The sequence below is a fragment of the Oncorhynchus gorbuscha genome, linkage group LG08 (genome assembly GCF_021184085.1).
Source record: "Oncorhynchus gorbuscha isolate QuinsamMale2020 ecotype Even-year linkage group LG08, OgorEven_v1.0, whole genome shotgun sequence".
NCBI classification, from domain to species: domain Eukaryota; kingdom Metazoa; phylum Chordata; class Actinopteri; order Salmoniformes; family Salmonidae; genus Oncorhynchus; species Oncorhynchus gorbuscha.
In genome coordinates this window covers 14,873,082-14,899,648 of record NC_060180.1, presented here as the reverse complement: position 1 = coordinate 14,899,648, position 26,567 = coordinate 14,873,082, and the positions used below count along the sequence as shown (strand labels likewise).

Genomic DNA, 26,567 nt, shown 5'->3' with positions numbered 1-26,567 from the left:
AGGCCTGGTCTTCCGGGGCTACAGTCCAGAATTGTTTTGGTTCAGCCTTGAACCTTTTAATGGTCGAATTTTGAAATTGCAGGCTGTATATGATATGATAATATGATAAGATATATTATATAACTTCCCATCACAGCGTATCACTTACATGCTAGGCGGACTGTCGTGGTTTCAGCATTACTTTACTGAAAACTGTGTGTCTCTAGCCCAAACTGTTCAAAAGATATGATACATTTTACCAAGTTATGATGTTTCTTTCTATCGTGAATTTGTGGGAAACATTTGATAAATAAACCATGTCTAGGGCCATTTTAAAACTAGCCTACTAGCGAACAAACAAACGTGTTCAGCCATGTTACCTTAATAGGTAACAATCTGGTAACTGGACAAGCACAAATGTGGTTTAAGATGGCACATGGAGAAAGAAATTGTTTTATCCTAGTGGGGGAAGTGGGAAAAAATAAATAGACTTAATTTGGGTAGGCTGTAGTCCTGGGTAGATTTAGGTTATGCCATGTTGTCTTCAGGATATATTCTGTTTAAGTTATGTCTTTCACATTAGCTGATGTAAGTCAGTGGAACAGTTCCTATTCCTTATGATGGGCTATCATATTAGGCTATAGGAAAATCAGTGTGCTTGTCAGCAAGAACAGTACAGTTATTCCTCATACTTTTATTATTCCTCTTCAACCCAATTTTGCTGGCGTAACTACTTATTTGAAATCTAATATGATGACTTTACGAGAGGCTATGCATTTTTGTCGGCGTTCACTAGGTAGGCTATGTATGTCAAGGACATGTTGATTGTAAGTATTAAAAAAAAGGAGAACAGGCTATATTGAAATGCATATTAACTCAATTATTTTCTCATTTTAGTAGTGGGCACAAGCTGCTATGCAGAAATGGCAAGGGAACTCTCAATAGCTCGTAAACAGAAAATATCTTGTCTATGTATTGTAAGATGACAAGTATCTGCCACTAGTCAGACTCAACCACCTTTATATTTTTATTGAAGGTAGGGTGACATGGAGAAATGAATAGTCATAGCATGAACATTTTCAAACCCCCTGCACTTGAGAAGAATACCCCCCCCCCCTGCATGATTTTCATCAAGCATTGTTTTAAAGGGATAGTTCGCCCACATGAATCAATGTATCTTTTAATTTTACAAAATTCTAAGTAGATCTAATCTCTCATATTTCTTCATAAAGTGCACCAGATTGATGTACTTAGCTGTTGAAATTGAAATGTAATTTTTTTACGGGGGAGGATTCCCTTCGCCTGGACCCCCCTCCACACACACACACACACACACACACACACACACACACACACACACACACACACACACACACACACACACACACACACACACACACACACACACACACACACACACACAGTGATGTTCCCCATCTGTGAGTTAGTGCATTATCATTGGGTAAGTATAATAAACCGAGTCAATAGCCCATTTGAAGCCATAGGTGGTAATATCTCTCTAGGAGCTGATTCATTGTCAGTATTGTGGAATATTTATAATGTTAAAGTGAGATTTGAATGGAGGAAGCTGATCTGAGAGCAGCGCTGCTTTTCTTTCTTCTTATCAGTATCAGCATGACCCTGGGCCTTGTTTCTCACAGCCATCGTAACGTTAAGATCATCACTCGAAGAATTTTAAGATTAGTATCTTTAGTATCCGATCTGTTTCCCAGAGCCTTAGTTAGTAACGTTGCTCTTAAAAACATTTGAACATTTATGAGTGATCCAGGGTCTCGTTTCCCAATTGCAACTTAACTTAAGCATTTTGATGATTGTACCAGTTTCATCTTTATTTATGTGCTAACTTTTTAAGAGTGTTTCGCAAACAAGCATGAATAGCATCCTGGACTCAGGGGTAGAGGTAACATAGTGCATGTAAATCCGGGACACTCAAATGAGTATATGTTACGCTTTGTATGGTATGTATTAATTTGTGCATTCCATCATCAATTTCGTATGATATGTTACGAATTGCAATGTGTTGCGGCTAGCCTTAGCTAGGTGGCTAACACGAACGTTATCTAGGTGGCTAACGTTAGCTAGGCTAGGCTAGGGGTTAAGGTTAGGGGTTAGGTTAAAGGGGTTAAGTAACCTATTTTATGTGACATATTAATTTGAGTGTTCGAGATTTACTTTAAACTACTATCTTAAGTCTAGTCTACAGGTCATGTTTCCCCAAAAGCATCTTAAGGCTAAATGAATCTTTAAAACCTTTATAGGAGCATCTTTAAATCACTGAGCTGTTCCCCAAAACCGTTGAATTTAACGTTGGTCTTGAAAACGCTCCTAACGCCTGCCTCATACCACTTGTAGAACAGCCAAGGGCGTTGTTAGACACTTTTTACCCTCCCGCGTCACTTTATACACAGAAACAAATGGTTTATCCATCTCAATGTGACTGCTGATAACTTCAGAACAAAGTTGACTACAAATATACAAAGTTGCCGATGTCTTTGCAATTAAAACAAACAAGTGACTTGTAAAAATAAAATCGAGATGGCTGCATTAATATATAAACAGCAGGCCTAGTCTATTGGCCAATTTCAATCATATTGGCCAATTTCAATCTCATGTTCAATCAATGGAGTTCTATTTTGCTTCTTGTAGGCTACTGTCTGTAATTTGTCTCAATATACTTAATGATGTGTAGCCTAACGTGCTCAATGATGTGCCAAATCGGTGATTTAGTGCATTCATTGTTTAAGCGTTATAATAAGCCTCCTGAATATTTCCAGCCATATGTGGTAATATCTCTCTAGGAGCTGATCCATCGTCAGTGTTGTGAAATAATTAAGATGTTATTAAGGTCAAATTTGAGTAGAGGCTGATCAGAGAGCAGCGTTGCTTTTCTTTCGATCCTATCAGTATTGGTACATGGTCTAAAAACGCACATAGCGAACGTTTGGGAAACACTTAAAAAGTTGTCTCGTAAATAACGATGCAACTAGTACAATCATCGTAATGTTTAAGTTACGTCGCAACTAGGAAAGGAGGCCCTGGTCTAGTGATAAACAGAGTACCCGAATAGACTCCTATTATGAGCGTTCATAGAGTGCCGTAAGAATCTTCACTGAAAACTCTCAATTCCTTCCTAAAAATCCTTGACAATTTCGCAGACTCCTGTAGGTGGGGCAATATCACCGTCGAACAACTAGTCAATCAAGTGGCTCAATGAGCGAAGCAAAGATCTCTAGATTCAGAGGGAACATGGCAGCATATCTTTGGCGTGAGGACTGTAAATTATTTGCTGGCATGCATTTATTTCCATGTTCTCGATTGGCAATGGCAGTTACTATTGCCATGTAAAAAATGGTTAAGTCTGAGTTTTTCATTGTTTATTGCAGATGATTAAAAACTGATTTGAGGTAGGCTGGTACCTATATCATATTCAATTACTCTTTATAAAGAAATCGAAATAACTGAAAGGACAACTTTGTTGTGTGACACTTTCAGATGTAGGGTCTAGGCATATACTTCTAGTGATGGGAATTTTACAATGGATTTTAGAACGGTGTAAATGGGGAATGGTCATGCTGTTTTTTTTGCCTCAATTTCCAGGGGATGTTTTAGATGTTAATAGCCCTGAAGTGGTCTCGGTTTCTTATTTAATTTATCTTGCCGTTTTAAAATGTGAATTGCCCGCAGTCTGCGCCGCGAGGCTCTAACCGCGCAGCAACTCTCATCATTTCCAGCAGAATGGAAATGCAAATTGTGTGCGCGGCCAATGCCCTTGACAGAACTCACCATTGCATACAATTAACAAGACAACTCTCACTCAAGTTGGTGACGAAAATGTGAACTCGTGGTATCACCGTAAAATGCTATATAATAATAATAATAATAATAGTAATACATTTTACACTTAAATCGTCTCAATAAATTGCTCAGATTAGATTAGATTAAATCAAACTCGCAGTTTTCCCATGTTTTCACGTTGTAAAATAAAATTGTCAAATATTTTAGTGTGTTGAAATAAACTTCCCTTATAGATGCCACCATTTTCAGTAGTAAACAGGTACGGGAAATAGTTTGTAGGCTACTCAAAGAAAGACTATTAGGCCTGTAATCGAATCCATCTTCTTTTGCATACAATTGCCCGGGACCATTGGTTCAAACTCTTCTCATTCTGTTGGCGTGAAAAAATTAATATTCGATTAATTTCATCACTGAGGAGAACAGATGCCCCAAATCGACAGAATGTCTCTATTTTAACCAACGAGGGGCGCTGTCTATCAACTCCTTTTGCGTCTACACATGTGACTTCAGATACACTGAGTGTACAAAACATTAGGAACATGACAATGACTGACCAAGTGAATCCAGGTGAAAGCTATGATAATTTATTGAGGTCACTTGTTAAATCCACTTCACTCGGTGTATATGAAGCAGAGGAAACAGATTAAATACGTTTTTTTAAGCCATCAGACAATTGAGACATTGATTGTGTGTGCCATGCAGAGGGCCAATGAGCAAGACAAAATATTGATGTGCCTTTAAAAGGGGTATGGTAGTAGGATTTGATTTGATTTGATTCAGAGGTGTCAGGCGCACTGATTTGAGTGTGTCAAGAACTGCAACGCTGCTGGGTTTTTCAGGCTCAACAGTTTTCCGTGTGTATCAACAATAGTCCAGCACCCAAAGGACATCCAGCAAACTTAAGAAAACTGTGCGAAGCATTGGAGTCAACATGGGCCAGCATCCATGTGGAACCTTGTAGAGTCCATGCCCCGACGAATTGAGGCTGTTCTGAGGGCAACATTGGGTGCAACTCAATATTAGGAAGATGTTCCTAATTTGTTGTACACTCAGTTTATGTTCCTCTAATTTCTCTGTAAAACGCTGCATAGCCAATACTTGTTGTTTTTATGCTAAACTAAGTATTTAAAACATTTGGGGAAACGGCTTAGAATGTGGTTTTCAAATGTCTGAAATGTATGCCTAGATGTAGACCCAATGCGTTTTTCGTTATGCCATTCAGTGTATTTTTTATGAGTACATTTTTCCTTGTCTTTCATAATATTGTACTTATGTTTTTATTATGATATCTGCCTATGTTACTCATTTGTGTCATATCAGATTGACTTTTAAACAGAGGCTACATGAAGTCTACACAATCTAAGGCAAATCATTATGTTACAAGTGACATTTCTATAAGGAGTTTGATTCGTATGACCTATTTAGCCAATACAGCAATAAAGAACAGGCTGATGTGTGAACTCCTTGCAACTCTGAAACGAATTTTCTGTTTCACATTCAGAAACCAGTTGATAAAGACACACATTTGTAGTAAAAATAAATGCGTATTATGCATAGACTATATTTATCTTTCGAATCAAATTCATACATGGGTTGTTTACTATATTTGACACTAGGCTTTTTGATCACAAAATAGTGAATTGTGCATGGCTTTTGTAAATGTGCATTAAGCCTACATTCATTTTTTATAATAAAAACGCTGAAAGTTCACAAAAGTGGCTTATCCCTGAATCAATCAAGTTAAAACATGATGGCTAATCAGTGAATGTGATTATAATAGTTTTCCTAACGTCCACAGTCTTCAGGACAGCTGGGCAGCGGGCGTCTGATTGACTTTGCCTTGACATCTGGGAGGCCCTCTGGCCTGTGGCATGCGCATCGGCTGATGTCGCCATTTACATGCAAATTTACGGAGATCATGAGGGCCTGGCCCCGTATATTCGTACAAAAAAAGAAGACGTCACCATCAACTGTGGAGACTCGTTCCTTCGAGACCGGAGGTCTTAGTCATAAGGCACAAAAGAGCCACGCGCCAATGATCTGAAGACATTCAGCCGCATCACCATGTTAGCTTTTTGGTAATCTAATAATATATATTTTTGAATGAGAATTGCAATATGATCAAAAATATATGAATATGAATATGCCTGGGAGCAAACAACTGATGCACTTCCAGGAATCTTGTTTTCACTTACGTTCAATGTGGTAGGCCCGTATATGCTACAATTAACTTTTTTCGATGCAGAAATAGTTGTGGCCTATGTGGCAAGTTGATTAAGACCCATTGATTGATATAAATAGTAGATCAATAATAGATATCAGATTCTTCATCCGTAAACGTGTAGTGTTATCAAATGGGAGATCAACAAACAACATCATTTGATTTGGAACGTGTGATTGTAATATTCTCCTAATGGTGGCGAGCGCATTTTCCACGCTGTGTGCCCACCATGCAGATGATCCCGGAGAATGAGCCGAGACGGATTCAGGCTCCTCGCCTGTGTGTGGAGCAGCTGACTGCCTCTCGCCACGTCCAGATGGCTTCTGAACACAGATTTGCATTCATTTTCCTCTAATATCTTCTGAAATAGCGGGGCAGCTGCATTTGTTGTCAAATACGGTTTAAAGCCTCCTTTCAGGACAGCATCGTTACCTACGTGACGGGTGTGGAGATCCATTTTCCCTCTCAAGTCAACAGTATCAGATCTAAGAGGATTTGTCTCAACGTCTCCTAATTTGATAATCAGATTTAAATCGAATTGGTGCGTGTAATTAGGGGTTAAGTTCTAATAAACGACTGAAGCCATGTTAAAAAAACCAGTATGGCTAGGCCAAAGTTCTGTAAAGAAAGATAGGTTGACAATCTCAAATGAACAGACAAATTTGCTCCGTTCTGCTCCCCAGCCTGTTTTATATTTGTGTTCATAGAAGAATGACAGTACAAAATTAAAAATGAACTGGTAAATGGGCATTTACTTGCTTGTCTGATCAAAATATGTACTGTCCATACATTTTAAATCATTTAATTTTAACGCATGTATAAGGATATATATCTTATTATGCGGAGTGGCAATAAGGCAATAGATCTTGAAAGAGGTGAAAGCAACAGCTTATTATTCACTTATCTTTGGCAGCAGCTATTAACCCTCAACACCAGATAGATTGCTGAGGATACATCTCTTCCTCTCTCCTCCCCCCATTCCCTCCCCCTCCTTCACATATTCACCCTCAATAAGGTGAAGGGTTTTCTGAAGCTATGGCTCGGACATGGGCTCTCCTCCAATTCATCAAAACATTATACTACTTATGACGCCTACTGTCACGAGATGAAAATAAGACTCGATACCTTATTGTCCCCGATAATGTTTAATACAAGGCGATCCGGATCTTGTTTATATTAGAGGTCAGGGAATATAAATGGAATGAAATGGCACTCATTATGTTTTCCTGATTCATAATATAATTTGGAACATACCCTAAATGAGTGGTGGTAATTTCCCAAACTCATTATCCACTTTCATTATTCTTATCATTTTGTTTGGTAAAAACTTTTAATATCTGCGTCGCTGTAGATGAATTAAAACACAGTCAGTTTACCTACTCGGCCTTATTCGAGATTCTTAGTCGATGTCGCTTTCGATTAAATATAGGCTACATTTGAGATTAAACAAAGATATGACACGAATTTCAATATTTTAATCTAAAACATGATTTATGATTTATGTAGGCCTAACATATGGGCCTATTAAATATTTTCGTTAGCTTAGCACACATTAGTGAATTCTCTGCCGGCCATGTCAATCGTATGTGTCATAATACTCCCAATTAAATAACCTAATTGAAACATGAAAATGCTTAATTACAAATCTTCTGAAAAATATAATGTACCATCATTTAAGCAAGCGTTCACAATAGACAAATGACCATTACAGGAATAGCTTTTTAATATAGTGAATGGATGTTGTGTGACGGTCACACCTCGTTGGATTCATATCATTGAAAAAAAATCAACTCACCACATTGCAAGAGGAAAGTAGAGCGAGTGTTCTCAGGTTGCTTCTATGCTATACTCGTATAGTATAGCGCCAAAGTATGACAGGAACAGTCAGAGCTCCATATATGGTAAAAGCTACGCCCCATGAGCGTCATATTCTGACAGAGCCTCTCCCGTGGGTTTAGAGTTTTGGCTCCCGGGAAAGATTTCAGTCCTCGGGGAAAGAGGGCTTAGTTTTGCATGTTCCCATCCATCCTGCACGACGCGAAAGGCCCCTTATCCACCTCTCCTGCGTACCGGGAACACCTCCACGGTGATCAGCTACTGCGTGTGTTTGTCTTTTGGTGAAGCAGCACCTTTCCATTTCAGGAGTGGTTTATTCAACAGTGTCCTGAAGGTTTTGGATGTGGTGCTTCAAGGATGTCGCTACTTTGAGAGCATCATCCACACACAAACAACAACCATCGATTTTTTTGTCAATAAGCATAACAAAAAGAAGGAACAATAGCCTAAAAAAATCATAGTCTGTTGAGCAAGTCACTTTTCCGGTCTGTGGATACCACACCAACTAAGTAGAGTACTTTGAGAATTGTTCACATCGCTGCAACCCAGGACGGACTGAAGAGGGAGGCGAGACCTGAGGACCGGGTTTTTTTCACCTTGCAAGGCTGATACCGCACTTACGACATCCCGTAAACCCTCAAGGATAACACTTTTGGACGTTTATTTACCCAATTTCACAGGAGGCTCATTGCACGTAAATTGTTCTAAATGTTCGGGATTCAGGAAACTATATCACGGGGTGGGACAACGATGAAGGAGGAACCGCTGGGTGGGCTGAATTCAGTCCGCTCATGGATGCACACAGCTGGGGTGGTTGATGCGAACACAGCCGCCCAAAGGTACGCATGCCAAATCATCTGATTTTCTCACGCATTTTTCATATCGACCCTCACTACCCTGTATCAATTACGGTCTCCCAATGCACCCCTTCGACTCTCCTCTCTTTCATTACATCATATTACCTCTATTGTAACAAATCAAGAAATCTCTCGTACTCTAACGTGCTTCCACGTCTTCACTGTTTTCATCAGCTCCACCATCTATCCCCCGTGTCTGATACTTAACCGATATGGTCTCTTGTTTTCTCCCCGCAGCGGTGTTGGTTTGGCGCGGGCACACTATGAAAAGCAGCCGCCTTCCAACCTCAGAAAATCCAATTTTTTCCATTTCGTCCTGGCACTGTACGACAGACAGGGTCAACCCGTTGAGATTGAAAGGACAGCTTATGTGGACTTTGTGGAGAAAGATAAAGTAAGCGCTGCATTAGAATATAATTTATTGAATTTCATAATCTGTACTTTGAAATTAACTTGATGTATTTAGAGATGTGTGTGGGTCAGTAAGGCAGGTCACGTGCAATATCGACGTTTTTTAACCCCATTCGTCGATGACAGGAGAGTGGTTGTCAGAGCTAAATATTATTTTTGACAAATTATACATTTTAAATTATGAAATATCAGACAGTTAGATATATAGATAGATGCTTTATTTTCAATTCACCATCATCTCATTGTTGATTCTTTTCAGGAACCAAACGGTGAAAAAACGAACAATGGGATCATTTACAAAGTACAGTTGTTGTACAGCAATGGTGAGTGAAACAATTATTCTCATCAATTCAGTATAACCCAAAAGATAAAGGCTATAAATAATAATAAGGATAATAATAATTTACAATTAATTTATTTGCTAAATAATTATTTATATTTACAGGTAAAATTATGTATTATGTATTATTCTAGTTTTAGAAATTGTCTCGGTTAAAAACAAACAAATATTTTTGGGGTCATCAAATGTACATCTCATAGCCTTTACAGCCCTACCTCTGTCTTAACTTGGCATATTTGTTCCCCCAGGCGTCAGAACAGAACAGGATATTTTCATACGGTTAATCGATTCCATGACGAAGCAGGTATAAGCTACTGTTACTCATATATTCATACAGCTTGCTTACGCTAGAGACATTGCTTCTAAACTTCACCTGCATTCTTCACGCATGCACACTATAGGCTAGGCCTCTTCACGAGAGCGTTTTCTTTATGCAATCATGCATTGACTGAAATTGCATTATAGACAGCATGTAGACATATAGCATGTTTTTGCGCAACTCTTAAGTAAGAATTAATCAAGCACTAAGTTACCATAAGCTTAGCCTGTAGTTGTGTGCCTATACAATATAAATTGATGGTTTGTAATGCTGGTGCTTTCTGCCGATACGGATAAAGTGTATCAATAGAATAACACATAAACGTTTTTTGTTTACATATGAGATATCATAGGTTATTGTGTAATAAAGTAGGCTATTTTATTGTTTTGGAGTTACAAGTAGGCCCAAGTCATGTTTACTTGTTGAGTCCCTTATTCTAATCTGTGACTTTTAGGCATGTTGCTAGGCTTGACCCATATTAGGCAAAACATAACTAGGCCTAATGTTTGGAAAGAGATTCTGAAATAGCTCCTATAGTTAAAGCATTTCCATTCTTATAAGAATTCTCGAAATTACACCCCTAATCTCCTTACATTAAGGTAACTACACATCTGTAAGAGGCCTTATCTGATATTTTTCAACCATGGTGGTTGTTATTACTACTAATTTACCGAGGGTTACAGCAGATCATCAGAATAGAGCCGTTAAAGCTTCCACCACTCAGAGGGAAAATTCCTCTGCGAATGATCCGAATCAATGACGCAGAACAAGCAGTTTATGGATTTCTCTGTTTCTGCAGCTGCAAATAGCGACATAAATCAAATCAATATAGATAATCGCACAGTGCTCAACAAGTAAAAACAGAGGCATCAAAAAAGTAACGTGGGGTTCAATCCCAGTAAGAATATGACGTCAACATTTCAGAGTGTAATTGTGTATTTTTTCCTCCTAATCATATAGGCCCCGCTTTTAATTCAAAATGTCTTAATTTAATAAGTAAGTGCCATACTGAAAATATGGCAAGTTACAGTGCCGTATAATATGCCAGGTAGCCTAGTTCACTAAAGGGGAGCAAAGTGCCTCTCTTCAAAATAGAGGGAGGGAGGAACCGAGGGAGCGAGAGCGGCACAACTGATAGCTACACACCATCTGTTTCAGCCAATGCTTAAAAATTACTCAACCGTACTGCCAGACACCGCTTTTTATCCACGGAAAGATCATTGTTAGCAGCTCAAAATAAACAACAGATTGCCCATTAACACTTTCCCCCAAATATCCACAGATTATAACCATATTGATGACACTTCATTGAAACTTCCCATATAAAGCTTATTCACATAGGCAAATGTGTTATTACAAAAATATATAATAATACTAATACTTACAATAATACATATTATTATCTGCTATTATCATTTGACAGACATTGTAACATGTTATCATTTTCGTGCCTTTGCAACATTACACTTGTTGTTTTTTCCACCAATAACAATATCGCCTATTTGTTTTTTGGACTCAAGTGTTTTTGACTATTTTGTTTTATTAAACATAATGCCCTTTATATTTAGGCTACTATACAGTTGATTATATACAGTGGCTCATGTATTCAGATATTGAATGTAGACTACACATTTGTGTCTTTAATTTTTCCAAAGGCGATTATATATGAGGGTCAAGACAAAAACCCTGAAATGTGCAGATGTCTTCTTACACACGAAATTATGTGCAGGTAAGTGTTGCTTTTTTCACTCCACGAACTCAAAGCTGTTGAAGAAGTATACAGTTATACATTTTCTCCCCATACTTGTTTATTGTATTGGCATATGACACGGAGTAGGCCTACAAGGAGTGGAGTACAAACAGACTGGTACCCGGCTAGTTGTAGCCTACAGGGCCTCTTAGTGAATCTATTAGTCTGATGCCAGCGAGTCTGCGCCTCAAACCATGGAGTCAAGTCTTGGTTGATCCCACATATCATCAGTGACCAGCGTGCTTTTTAAGCGTCATTTAACCACGCAAATCTCAAGGTCTCATGTGTCATGTCCCTCTGCTATTCAACGGTGTCATTGATACTAAAAGGAAACACGTATTTTGTTGTTATTGTTGAGCTCAGCGTGAGCTTTTGTGAGCAGTTACTGAATTCGGATACTCTCGGTTAACCTTTCTTTTGTTGCACCGGCGCATTGTTAAAGTTTTTGAGAGCAAGTGCACCGACCGAGAACTGAGGATGATTAGCCTTAAAACATTTTTTAAAAACTCGTCACTCATACAACATGTTATACATGCATCTATCACTTATTTGTGAGGCGTGGAATTTGGTGCGCTCTAGATATAATCTTACTGTCAGTGTCAAAGAGAAAGTGTATTCTGTAGTGGGAGGCAGGTAGTCTATAGCAATAACCTAAAGGTCGCTGGTTCGTATCCCAGAGACGACTAGGTGAAACGTCTGTGGATGTGCCCTTGAGCAAGGCACTTAACCCTAATTGCTCCTGAAATTCGCTCTGCATAAGTGTGTCTGTAAAATGTAATAAGACTTACTGAAGGCTATCATCATTAAAGAGGCCATGAGGTTATAAGTAGCCTATAGGCCTGCTCCATGAGAGTAAAACATTAAGTACATTGTTGCACTAATATGCAGTATTAGAGTAAAATACACTCAACCTATCCCTGTCTACATGTTGTGGAAAATACACATCATGTAATTTGAATGATAGAATGGACTCACAGTAGCTTTTAAAATGCATTATATTTCTTCCCTTGCCATATGGCTTTAATCAATCTCATTTGGACCTGTGGCCATTATACAAGTATACATTTTCATTTCAAATGATAAGCAGCAGTATATTTGTGTTTGATTTCAGGTTTAATTAAATCTCCAATCAAAGAACTGGAGGTATACTATGGGTTTAGAGAAAAGATGGTGGAAACATGTGGTGGAGGATAGATTAGTGCTTTTGAGTCCATAATTGATAAATGCCCCGCAGAAATATTGGTTGAGGGTGGCATCTTGCATCTCCCCCAGAAATAGCAGCTTGGCAATTAGAGGTAAACAAAAGCTGAAGCTGTGAAAAGTGACTCCCCTGCCTCCTGGCCCAATCCCCCTTCTACTTTCCTTCCCCTCTTTTCCAGCGCTAAGGCAAACGCTGTACCACAAAATGTGTTTTTTTGCCATTTTAATTATCCATCAGAATCCATGACAGGATAGATTTAGTGTACTCTATTTCTCTACTATTTTTTGTGTTTGAATTTAACACAATGACGTGTTGCCTTAGAAGGCAGCATACATTTTGAAGGATCTAATATTTACTCTATGGTCTTATAAACAGTAACAGCCACTGTGGTGATCTCAAACACACTCTTTCTTCCCCTAGCCGGTGTTGTGATAAGAAGAGCTGTGGCAACAGGAACGAGACTCCGTCAGACCCTGTGATCATCGACAGGTAGGCCCTGCTCCATGTCTCCTTCATACTGCTGTGATTGTGATCTGTGTTAGATTCAGCTCTGTTGGGAAGTTAGTGAGCACTCCCCAGTGTTTTGGTGCCCAGGTGGGTTGACTCCAACCTTCTGGTCAACTCTACGGGAACTGTGGCTGATTGCTCTGTGAGCAGGTGAGGGAGGTCTTTCCTTTGCGCTCAGAGGGGCGGTCACCACCTGGAGAGGGGCGTTCAATCACAGGTGCATCACGCGGGGTATTTGTCTAATTAGCGAGGGGTTTATCATGATTTTTGTATCTCATCAATTTTGTTGTCTATTTAAGTCGTCATTATCCAGTGCTACGTTTGTGAGTAAAGGTGGTTATGGCTCTGTTGTGATATAATAGGAGTTTGTGGCAGTGATTTTTATCGTAACCTTTAGGTTTACAGTATGTACAAATATATGACAGTTTTTGGATATTCAGATAACATATTCAGTGAACATAAACGGCATACTACTACTTACATTCCTTCCATCAAGTATTTCTGTTATTCAGACTCCTCTATTTCACGGCTGAAAAAGGAATATGTGTGCGTATGTGCGTGCCCCCGTGTCTGTAGGAGGGACTGTCCTCAGCATTGAGCCCATGTAACTCTCACCATGGAGTACGGAGAGACAGCAATGCTAATGTTTGACTAGCCGGAATCACTGTTTGTTTAGCGGAGAATGCCTGGTATCTGACAGAGGGGACAACTCTCTTATTAGTAATCAAATAGGGCTGAGCAGTTGTTGCCGCCACTCCAGAAGCTTCTCATGTATCAGGAAGTAGGAGCTGCCCAGGATGCCTGCCTGGCTGAATTACCACAGCTACTGCTTCTCTAGACACCTCTCTCTCTCTCTACTAGGAGAGCTGGTGCTCCTCTATTATGTAGGACTGGATGTAACATTACGTTCCGGCCATTATGTATGTGATTTATATTGAGCAGCTCAAGGCAACACTTATAATTCAAATAAATATATAAAGGGCTCTCATCATGTCCTTTATGAAGCTGATTGTCCAATCTATTAGTATTTATTGGATGAAATGTTCACACAAAAACCTAAAGTATGACAGATAAACATCTCACTTATTTCCACTTCTTTAAAGTTTGCTTTGTAGTACTGCCTTGTCGCCAGGGTTGGGGAGTAACTGATTAGATGAAATCAGTTACATGTAGTCTGATTACAAAAAAATGTAACTGTAATCAGTTACGTTACCATCAAAAAAATATTATAATCAGATTACAGGTACTTTTGAAAAACTAGATGATTACTTCTAGGATTCATTTTAAATTCAGAAAGGATGTTTGCAGAACAAAATACATTAAAACAACTTTTTTTTAAAACAACATTCAGTTTAGCATTGAAACAAGGTACACGTTTAAGTTTGTTCTACCTGATTGAGGCTGACCACAAGTCAGAGACCACTATGATGACACACCAAATGCGTCTGATGGATCCTTTTTGTCTTCTTCTAATGCCTCTTAAGGAGAATGTAATCCAAAAGTAACTGAAAGTAATCAGATTACGTTACTGAGTTTGGCTTAATCCAAAAGTTATGTTACTCATAAAAATTTTGGACAAGTAACTAGTACCTGTAACAGATTACATTTAGAAAGAAACACTTTCCAACTCTGCTCGCCACTTTCATTGCGTTGAGTTTCACACTCTATTATTCTTAATTTTGTGCACTAAAACATGTAACATAAGTACAATAGCCAAAATGAAAGCATGGAGAATTACCGTCAAAGAGGAAAAAAGGAGAAGCGGATGGATATTGTAAACTCAACCGTCTCAGAAAAAAGGCTCAGATTTTCATTGTGACAGGAGTGAATGGGAGTAGAGTATCCTTTTCCTCACACAATGAGCCGGTCTGTTGAATCACAAAAGCATATGTTCCTCATTAGACCCTCCCGTTGTCTCCATTCCATAACTATGAGCAGATCAGTTCACCCTCCCGGACCCACACTACTTCCCATTGACTTCACACTGACTAAATGGGGGTGTTCTGGAGTTTTAGGGTTTACACAAAATCACTGAAGTGTACTGTACTGCATGCACATGTCACCCAGTTTACCATCCTGATATAGTAATTTTCAGTGAACATATAAGTGAGATTTTATGACGCCTCATTGTGTTAAACTCTCTTGCTACATCTCTCAGTTTCTCATGCAAATTGTGAGTAGCACCTGTGCTGCAGTTGCTTCTGGCTAAAAGTGATTACTTTCAATTGAAGAGACCTGAGAGTTTAGTATGTGAAAAACAGGAGAGAGGTCTGATTTTAAATCAGTAATGTCTTAGGTATCTGCCTACATTACAGTATAAAACATCTAGTTCAGCTCTGCCACATTTCCTAGAGAAACAGTAGCATTGCCCAACTGTTAAGAAACAGATTTGGAGTGAATCATGGACGGTGTTGCCTCGCTGTTACATTTTCCCAGATGGTAAGAGGGGAAAGCGCACACAGCTAGCTGGCATGTAGCAAGATATTAACTGGCGTTCCCATGGATCTGGCATATCCGACTGAGTTTGGGAAACTTATCATTCCAAATGTGTCCTATTTTCCTGTGGTCAAGCCAGACATCTGTTTACCCCATTTTCTCTCCCAGTTCGATGCAGATTTTCAGTAATTTTTTTGAAAGGAAAGAATTCTTTAAAAAAAGTTTGTTAGATTTAAGCCTAACAGCTGTCACAGAGTATCAATGCTGGTGGATCTTTAAAGCTGCAATATGTAACTTTTTGGGCGACCTGACCAAATTCACGCTATTTCAATACTTTCCATTTTTTTGTTTCGGTTTTGTACACCAGCTTCAAACAGCTGAAAATACAATATTTTTGGTTTTGGAAAATATATTTCACAGCAGTGTAGATGGTACAATGATACTCTACACTATACTTGCTTGTTTTGTCACATAAACTGAAATTAGGCAAACTTTTTTGCAACCAGGAAATGGCAGAGCGAATTCTGCATATTGCATCTTTAAATATTTCAAATGACTTTTGATGTCATTACATTATTCATATTTGTTTTATAAGGAAAGCAAGTAACTATTGTGTGTGTTAAGGGAAACTATAAACTGCTGGGTAAAGGCTGGTTGTTTTCTGCATTGACTGTACATTTAAAGTCTATTGTGTTCTGTGTGTATTTGCATGCGTAATTTTTCCTCTTCTAATCAGGAAATGAGAATGTTGGAAACTATGTTGGCCCTTCCAGAAACAAAAAGACGCCTACTGAATTTGGTCAATAATTGTATCACTATTGCTATGACTACAGTACTTCGCAGTTGGTTATAATCATATCTTCCCGTTAGGAAGTCAGTGGTGCAACGGATGTCACATCTATAAGCTAGTGACGCCTTAAAGTGAGTGAGGGCGTGGGCTCATCCAGGCAGTCATTTGAGTATCGAGAGTTATAGTGATGAGGTGCCCAATATCTGATTAGCTGGTTTCCCCATTTAAAGTATGTGTAGAGCTGCGTGTGCCAAACATAACTCAATTTATGATGACTCTCCTGCACTGGTATCGGTCTTCACTCTCCTGCATATTGACTTTGTCTTCTCCTGTGTGAAAGATTATATACATGGTCCAAGCTTACGCATGGATTTTGTAATAAGAAAGAGGAACATGCTGTTGGAAAAAAAGAGAGAAAATGACTCATTCTCTCTGTCAAAGTTCAAAGGTTGTGTATATCGCAGAGGAGATGCAGCAGATTAGGTGAGGATAGCAGAGGAGGGAGTGTGTTTTCAGAGCTCTGGCTGCCCATACATGAATTTTGAATTGAATGTATGTTCACACAGCTTAACATCCGTGTCAATTTACACTCCCATCCAGAAAGGAGGACTGTGGACCAGACCAAATCATGTCAGCTCCGCTTATTCCAGCTTCAACCGCACTCTCTTTCACTTCCTGTCACAAAGGTCAAAGAGCGCTGACCTCTGGAGGCCGCTCAGCCACTGAATAATTCATGACATTGACTTATTATTTTTTATTTTTCAGTCATCAGCACACATGGTTGTGCTGTGGAAGGGTTTTATTCATTTAGCTCATTTATAAAGGCCTCCACACCTGTTCACATGTTAATGCAATTACTTTTTTGGCCTAATGCAAATTTTGCACTATGTCGCTCATTAGTGCACTGTATTTTCTAAATTACTGTGCGTTATTGTTTATTTGTGGAACACCTACGAGGTCATATCCCAGAGTGCAGTGCACTTGTTGTTGAGTTGTTTGTCAGCAACAAAAGACTCCCGGGTCGGACCATCTCATATGTGGTTTCTCTTCTCTCTACCAACAAATACGAAAATTGGTGTGGTGGTGTGTTCCCATCTGGGTTTTGCAAAACCGTGATTAACTCCCAAGCTGAACAAATGCCAGTATTTATAAGGTCAGCTTTTTGCGTTGGAAATGCTATGTAAATGAGAATCAGCGAAAGGGGACATTAAGCAAAATTAAATTCATTGTCTCCTTTAATGTCATTTACATTTTTGGCTAAGCCCTGGACTGTCAAAGAGGATTTCAGAGACCATTTTAATTACACATGAAAAAATGGGGGGTGTTCTCATAAGAGGCAGTGTTTTGATACCCTGTAAAGAGAGGTCTGTTTATGATTGATTGATGAACCACCTACAGTAAATTACATGTTTCCACTGCATCTTCCATTGCACCATAAACAGTATGTAGTGTTAATTCACCATCCATCCACAAGTGAGAATTATGCAATGCAGAGGTGCAGAGCAATGCACAGGTTGTGTTGTTGTGTTCAATCCTGGAGGTGTTTGTCATGGACTCTTTGTATCATTCAGTAGAGGATTTGGACTTGGTTCGGGGATGGTGAATATACAGTTTAGACGTACTAAACATTGCAGTCGATTAAAGTAGCTGCCTTTGGGGAAACACACACACACACACACGCACGCACGCACGCACGCACGCACGCACGCACGCACGCACGCACGCACGCACGCACACACACACACACACACACACACACACACACACACACACACACACACACACACACACACACACACACACACACACACACACACACACACACACACACACACACACACACACACACACACTCAAACTTTTCATGTTCATGCCTCAACAATATTTCCATCTCCGTGTTTTATTTACGGCTGTTTTCAGTGTAACCTATTTGACAGACGTGAGTTTTTTGACACCCTGTGAGAAAGGAGAGAAGAAACTGGCCACTGCACCCTGGACTGGAGTGATGTTTGAGTGAAAGTGTCTCCTTTTGAGCCAGATTAGGAATAGCAGGAAGTGTTGAGAGTGAAACCTGTACTTGGCAGCTCTCTGTTGGCTTGCACTTGCCGAAAAATGAAACCCAGACCCTCTTTGCAGCTTTGGAGCCAGAAACTCCTTCCCACTGTTCCAACATCCAGGATTGGGTAATACTGTTCACTAAGCAAAACATGACCTCAAATTAGTCTGTTCTGTTTTTTATTCCCTCCTCCCTCATGTCGGTTTTATCACAGTTTGTAAATGTCAAGACATGTACAAAGACGCACAGTATAAATTATATTTTCCAAATGACGCTCTCATGTTTGGGTTCACATGAGTGGCGTCTGAAGGTAACATGGTGCCTGGTGTACACGGGGGAGACCCACCTCACTTGTGTAGGATTCCCCATGGGCATCAGCTAATGGCAAGACTTGACAACAGCACAGAAGATGGGGGTGTTGTGTTTTACTAGTGCTGAGCAGGGGTGATGACTTTAACATGTGTGCAGAGAGAGCAGGAGATGTGTGTGTTTATTAAAGAGAGAGAGAGAGAGAGAGAGAGAGAGAGAGAGAGAGAGAGAGAGAGAGAGAGAGAGAGAGAGAGAGAGAGAGAGAGAGAGTGTGCTGTACAAGAAATAAGTCTGGACCAACAAAGTGAGGGATTCGGCTCCAGCTTGACGGCACTGAAAGACGAAACATGGTTCCACATGTGTTGAGAAAGAGCAGTCCATCTGTCCATGGAGACAACCCCTCTCCCCCTCTCCTTCCCTCCCCCTCTCTTCCCCCATTTTACTCCCTTGGTTCACTGCATTGACAGAAAAAGGCCTGAGCTGGGGCGATGGGATGAAGGCATGGGCAAAGAGCAACACTGGACCTCACTCACACACACACACATGCATGTGTACATATGCACCCTTGTGCACACACACACATATTTTTGATTTATAAAACGAGTGATATTTCTTTGTAATAATTTTGATAGTTTATATTTTCCAGCTTCGGTTTCACTGTCTCCTATTACATCCAATAACTCTGTGGAGTACCATGGTAACACTGTACATTAAGTTGCTCTAAAAGACGATTACAATCAAGCATAATATTGGGAAATTACTATATATTGTGATGCTGTAGAAATATAATTTATAAGTGGAATACAGTACACAATGAAAATTGTACTTGAAAATGAAATCAAACCTAAATAAAATGTCGCTCTAGCTCCAATTGTTCTAGCTCCAACAGCCGTCCTTTATAATTAGACTCTGTAGCTGTTTAGTCTTTGTTTGGTTTCTTAATGCGTTAATGGTACAAATGCTTTTTCAAACATCCTCGGCTCCTATGAATCAAATTTAGGTCACCCGTCGTACTGTTTTTACATGCTTTTATTCATTTGAAAAAACATTTCCTTTCTTTCTTTTGGCGTGTTCTCACTCCCATTAAATCCTTATTAGGTTCCCCCTAATTGTCAAACTAACTGTTGGGTCAACCTCAGTCGTATCTGGCCGTAAAACAGCACATTAGGCCCTGGTGAGGGATATATGTGGTATTTCATCGGAGATGGAGTAATGCTGGGGTTTTATGGTTAAGTACCAGTTCACGCCCACGCCATTTGTTTCGCATTAGGCTGGAGGTTTTGTAAATCAGATCAATATGTTTGCCGTGATGTGATTCCTTGCCGGGATCTCCCGAGTCGTTCTTTCCTCCACTACTTTTCTTATGGGACCGGTTGTCGATGCACACTCACTCCACCCACCCCTCCCATCCATCTCTCTCTCTCTATCCCTCCCTCCATCTCCACCTCAATCTATTTCCATTTTCTGAATGTAGCAATTTGTAGTGTGACATGGCTGAGATTAGGACGGGATGCAGTCGGAGGCGGATTGCATTGGACATGGTCCTGCTCCCATGGCGTGGGGTCACATGACAAAGATGGGGAATTGTGGGATGGGGTCATCAGTTACCTCGAGGAAACGAGCGGGTCTTCTGGTCGCTCCGATGGCCCCCAGGGGTGCCTGGGATAGATCCGAGGGAAAGCCCCAGAGAAAGTCCTGAACCAGTGTCATTTATTAAAAGTGACAAGTTATTTCTAAGTATAGCTCCTTTTTCTTTTTTGCCCTCTGTCCACAAATCACGCAGATATGATAACTGTAAGGATGACCCCCTCTTTTTACATATACACATCTTCCATTCAGTCTGGGAATATTTTGTATTCTGTTTAAGGACCTAGTTATTATTGTTTGAAATCAGGAATTATTAACAGCTATGAAAATATTTCAATATGCGTTCAAAAGTTTGTTGTTAAACGTTTTGTCTTTGTAAATGAAAACCATCTTGTTGCATTTAAAACAATCCACTTCAACATCTATTTTGGTGGCGTAGTCAGATTCTCATAATTCTTATATTACTGTAAAGCGTAATATTAGATTTTCTTAAACGATATTATTGTATTCTACAATGAGCCTTCTTTCCCCTGTGGAGTGGTGTGGTCCTTTTGACCTCCTCCCCTCCCCCTTTACAGCCGGCCCCAACTGCGTTAATGATATATGACAGAAATTTCCTTGTGCTGGTTCAGTGGCAAGAAAGGTCCTGGCTAGTCTATATCAATCCATCTGTCTTATGTCCCCATGTCTTCAGTTACCGCTTGATGGAAACCTGCTGCTGCCTCCTCTTGCCAATTGAAATCAGATCTCCTCTACAGCCCGGTGTAATATTGATCCATATTCAACACCCAAGCTGCCAATCAATCACTATTGATTTACAATAAAAAACACTCCTATGCTTGTTCAGCACCACATTCGATGTGGTGGAAGAAAAAACAGCATTGTGCCTTTACCATGCAGGGACCAGAGCAATATAAATATGTGAGGAAAGGAAAATGTATTCTTGGTTTGAAACCATGACAACATGGTTAGTGTACACCATCAAGTGCTTACAACAGAAACAATGTTCCACTCCAGTCATGTGAAACGACGATCCATTCCTGTCATGTGAAACGACGATCCACTCTAGTCATGTGAAACGACGATCCACTCTAGTCATGTGAAACAAACCAATAACAATTGTTTAATGGGACAACATTTCTATTAGGAGTCATGTATTGAAGAAGTCCTGCCCTGTTTATAAATTAGCATATATCTCTATTGCAGTGGGGAAGTATAACTGTCATGTCAAATCTGTCTGAAATATAAATGGAAGGCGTTAGGCTTTAAATGTGGGTTCAGCCATGTGCACTTCAGATTGATTTCTACATGTTAATACAATGACAAGACTTCCTGTGGCTTGATATGAATTGGCCTCTCGTTATCCCACCCTCATACACAGACATGCTCTCTCCCTCCCACACCCTCACTATTAGAGCCCAGTGTTGAGTATAGAGCAGCCTTAGTAGCTCCTGATCATGTCTTAGTCCTCCCCCCCGACCCATCCAGCCGGTCCGAGTCCCGGCGCAGGCCCATGGACATCTGAAATATATTATCCCCAATCTCTGACATCCAGGAGTTTACAGTTTTATAATGATGGGGAAAACCACATGTCCCTGGAGGGAGCGCACATTTTTGGGATACCTCCCCATCTGTTTGGTTCTAAACTCAGGCCGGACCAACAGGACAGCACGGCACATTTTACCAGCCCTGGTCCAGCCAGTCTGGAACTCATTACATTGTGTGATGAGGCAAACTCAATAGAGTTCCCTCCTCAGTGACTGTGGCACCGTCTCTCGCCTGGTTGTCCCTGTGTATGTACTGGTTGTTTGTTTGTCCTGGAGAGGCTGACTGAGGGTTAATGCAGGGACCGGGCCAGCCAGGTTGGAGGCGACGCTAAACCTGAGCTGCCTGGCATTGCTCTGCTCTCTCACGGCTGGCCTTGTTTGGACTGCAGCTCCGGTTTGCTTTCTTAGAGGGAAGCTGAGCCCTCATAATCACTGGTCCCTTCCTTTGGATGGGGAGCGTTGCACAGACAGGAGGGAGTGATGACATAGTCCGAAAGGCCTTGCCAGTCCACCGTCGTGCTCTTAGCATATTTATTTTCCCTGCTCATTGTAAGGTTTAAGTCCCATCGTATTATGTTCGACCCTTATGCACGTGCAGATCACTCTGATGGGATGAGGTATATGCTATTGACCTGTGGGCTTTGTCTTCACAAATCATTGTGGGGATTACTGACTGGCTGACCTGAGTGTAATCTTTATCAGTCTAAATGACCATATCCTCTGCTTTTGGCTGCTTCATACGTGAACTGATAGACCCTTGACAGATAGAGGAAACCTGACCATTTTCAGAGGATACTTGTAAGATCTTAACCGTTTCAATATAAGAACAAGTGTTCTTGAGACCTCCCTATTGTTTTAGACTACCGAACGGGGCCGCCGGAAAACGTGTGGCGGGACGGCATTTGCCACAGCACTTTTCAATCGGGTGTGGCAGCGCCACACCACTTTTGATTTTGTTTAATAACATATATCGACACAAAATAAAATATATTGAGACAAAGCATTAAAAAGAGGGGCAAAGTGCTGTTTTTTAGACCAATTTGCCTCATGATTTGTCAACTCACACACACTGAGTGCTGCTGCAGGCTCTTTGCATGTCTTGACCAATCAGATTAACGGAAATCACAGATCGTGCAGGCCGGGCACCCCGCTCTCCACTTACCTCCAGTATTTATTTAGCAAGCGTGATAAGACATCACTCCCAACAGACACAAGCAAAAACTCTTCCATAAAGGTAGCAGCCTATACATCTAAACATTAGAGATCTGACATGCTGTTTTGCATGGAAATGAGACATATTTTTCATTGTGATCAACTGTAGGCTACTATCAACAGCAGCTGCATAGTCTAGCCTACTCTGCGCCCTGTCCCTCTAGCCAGGGTAAACAAAGTGGTAACATTGTGTCTTTATAGCCCATTTGTTTTTGAGAATTTGGTTTATATTCAAACTTGGGCTGACTAGGCAACCTAGACTTTTTCAATCCCAAATGATTAACTGGAATCAATCAATAAACACAATAGCTGACAGACTGTGAGGAAATGTTTCATTAGGCCTACAGTTGCATAGGGAAGGACAACACAATGTAAACCTGGATAAAGCAAGCTCAGCCCAGTGAGTTTTATTGTCCAATCATGTTGCTTTCTCTGTGTCTGTGTATAGGAAACCCCCTAATCCTTCTTTATTCAAATATAATTCATATGAACAAGTACAAGGTTGCTGCAGTTTGACAGGTTTTTCATCCTCCCCAAGTTCACAAGTTTTTCCAATATTTATTTTCAAAGGATGTGACCATGATTACAAAAACTCTGGTCCCATCACAGCCCATGTTATAACTTTTTTACAACAGATGAATCACGTAATACTGTATTAGCTACAAAGTTGTAACTGGTTCGGTTATCAGATCAGGAAAAACTACTGGTCTCCGAATAGTTTTCCCGCCACACCACTCTGAGACCTGTTGTGCCACGTCTGCTACCGAGAAAGTTTTATTCAAATGCCACTGTTGTGTTTTGTTATTGAAATGGCTTGTCGATTCGAATAGGGTCAACCTGGCCTGACAATACAATCTCATTGTAACCAGTGGAGAGTGAAAGACAATAGCAGTAGTGTAGCTTCACCAGAACACACAGTGAGATTGAAGGAGGGGGGCAGAGCGAGTGGCTCCTCCAGATGGAGATCCAGGATAACAACCCTTTTCCAGAGATTCCATAATAGGAATCTACCCAGGCTCGCCTATTAAGTTGTGCAAACAACGAGGAATGAGCAGAGAGAGAGAGAGAGAGAGAGAGAGAGAGAGAGAGAGAGAGAGAGAGAGAGAGAGAGAGAGAGAGAGAGAGAGAGAGAGAGAGAGAGAGAGAGAGAGAGAGAGAGAGAGAGAGAGAGAGATAGGGATAGTGGAGATTATGTGGAGTGAAATGGACAACCCACGTGGCTTCACCTCTTTTGTGCAAGTGCCAAATAGACACTGTCAGGAAAGTCTCAGGTCATGTGGTCTACAATAGTCAAAGAACAGCCTTGCAAAAAGGGCTCTTTTTTCAGTCACAGAGGTGCATGGCAAGATTTGTTTTTGTTTTCTGTTGGGAAAGGTGAAAGTATGACATGCAGTTCAGGAAGGTCAGTGTTGGGGTTAAGAGGTCGCAACCTCTTTGGTACCTGAGCAATCTCATATGGTTTAGCCTTTTCTCAGGCTCTTCTAAAATGGGGTTGAAAGATATGTGTGTGTGTGTTTGTGTGTGTGTGTGTTTGTGTTTGGTTGAATGGTAGGTTCCCTAGTGATCTATCATCAGCAGCAGAAACACAGATAGGATGGCAGCTACTGCAGCTAATCAGCGTAAGACAGATTGGCAGGACTTTCTCAGTTAAGATGCATAACACCAGGAACAGAAGGAGTCAGAAAGACTGAGTACAGTGGCTGTTGAACGTTGACCTCTCATACAAATAAAGAGTATGTAGAACAACTGTATAATCATCCAATGAAAATGCTTTTTCCTAACCAAAGTGTTTTCTTCTTGTCATACATAACAATTGGCTATTATTTTTCTTGTGTCAGTTCTACCAAACATAACGTAGTCCCCCAATGTCTCTAAAGCTTCATTTTTCTCAAAGATAGTCTATTTGTGTACAGATTGGCCTGTCACTTTGTGAAACAACATTCCTGATGTTTTATTGTTGCTCTGCCATCACCCTCTCTTCCTGTTTACAAAGTGGTTTTTTGTCGTTTGAGGGAAGTAAACTTCATCAGGTCGACACTGAGGTGTGCTTCTCATGTCACTCAGTGGAGCTTTCCCCTAATGAAATGCTGCATACAGATTTTTGCCTGCGGGCTCAGGGGGATAAGACCGTGGAAACAGAATGAAAAGAGCCCCTTTCCACATTCGCACACACACACACACACACACACACACACACACACACACACACACACACACACACACACACACACACACACACACACACACACACACACACACACACACACACACACACACACACACACACACACACACACACACACACACACACACACACACACACACACACACACACACACTTGCTTGAGTGCATCCATGTGAAGAGATCCAAATCTGCAATTTATTCAAATATTGATATTTCTACTTGTCAGGAGAAAGGTGCCTTGAAATTTCCTCTGAGTACACCTGTCATAAAAATGGCAAAAAATGTGTCAGATCATTCATAAATGGAGTTCAGCACTCTGAAGTCAGTAGGGAACAGCAACATATATATATATGCTTGTCAATGAAGAATAGGAGCAATATTAAAGAGACTAACACTTCCTCTTCCATCATGTCAAGGAATCAGCCATTGCAGGCCCATAGTGTAAACTTGTGTAGCAGTTTGTGTGTGTGTGTGTGTGTGTGTGTGTGTGTGTGTGTGTGTGTGTGTGTGTGTGTGTGTGTGTGTGTGTGTGTGTGTGTGTGTGTGTGTGTGTGTGTGTGTGTGTGTGTGTGTGTGTGTGTGTGTGTGTGTGTGTGTGTGTGCATAATATAGTTGAATGTGTACATATGTATGTATATTTATCTTCATGTGAATGAGTGTGTGTGCAGGCCATGTTGTGACTCCTGCTTAGATCTGTTTGTTGTCTCCTCTATCGAGACACACCATTTCCCATCCTGCTTCAGCCAATGGGAGCGTGGCCCCCCTGCAGAGGTCCGTAACTGGACGCTGCCCTCCATGTGGTTTGAATTAGGGCCCCTGAAGCTGTGAAGGACGCCTCGAATGACGTGAGGCACTCACACACAAATTCCAATCTGCTGAACGTTGGTGGAAAATAGTTTTTTTTCGGGAAACCTCCACGATTTTTTTGGCTCGGGCCCGGAGCGATTAAAACAGGGTGGAAACCAATAACTCAATGAATCATGACCATTTGTCCTATGAAGTCTGCCTCACTCAGTCACACCCACATGCACGTCCAAATCAGCTCTCTCAGATTAGAGCTTTTCAAACTAAACCAGAGAAAAATCTTGTTCAGTATTCCCTTGGCTGAATGGAAGTCTCAACACTGGGAGCAGATGAGGCAGACAAGGTTCAGATAATGCATGAGGCAGCGAGGCTCCATTGTGCGAAGGCGATACAGAAAAGGATCC

At 40.6% G+C, this 26,567-nt stretch overlaps 1 protein-coding gene and 1 long non-coding RNA gene across 6 annotated transcripts in view; one reads left to right on the top strand and one right to left on the bottom strand.

Moving 5' to 3' along the window:
* Window positions 1-15,109, bottom strand: part of LOC124041238 — a 33,024-nt gene extending 17,915 nt beyond the window's left edge. Inside the window, exon 1 of one of the 2 annotated variants that reach the window (XR_006839906.1) lies at window positions 14,976-15,109. This is a non-coding gene — a long non-coding RNA (uncharacterized LOC124041238). Of the gene's footprint in view, window positions 1-7,811; window positions 8,105-14,975 lie in introns of those variants that run through there. The other variant, XR_006839905.1, reaches the window with a different exon arrangement.
* LOC124041235 (transcription factor COE3-like) overlaps window positions 8,012-26,567 on the top strand; it is a 78,543-nt gene continuing 59,987 nt past the window's right edge. For all 4 annotated transcript variants that reach the window (XM_046358591.1, XM_046358590.1, XM_046358593.1 and 1 more), the window contains exons 1-6: window positions 8,012-8,691; window positions 8,947-9,103; window positions 9,380-9,443; window positions 9,709-9,764; window positions 11,435-11,508; window positions 13,151-13,219. In XM_046358591.1, the coding sequence (XP_046214547.1) occupies window positions 8,561-8,691; window positions 8,947-9,103; window positions 9,380-9,443; window positions 9,709-9,764; window positions 11,435-11,508; window positions 13,151-13,219 (551 nt within the window). In that variant the 5' untranslated portion in view covers window positions 8,012-8,560. The remainder of the gene's footprint in view (window positions 8,692-8,946; window positions 9,104-9,379; window positions 9,444-9,708; window positions 9,765-11,434; window positions 11,509-13,150; window positions 13,220-26,567) is intronic.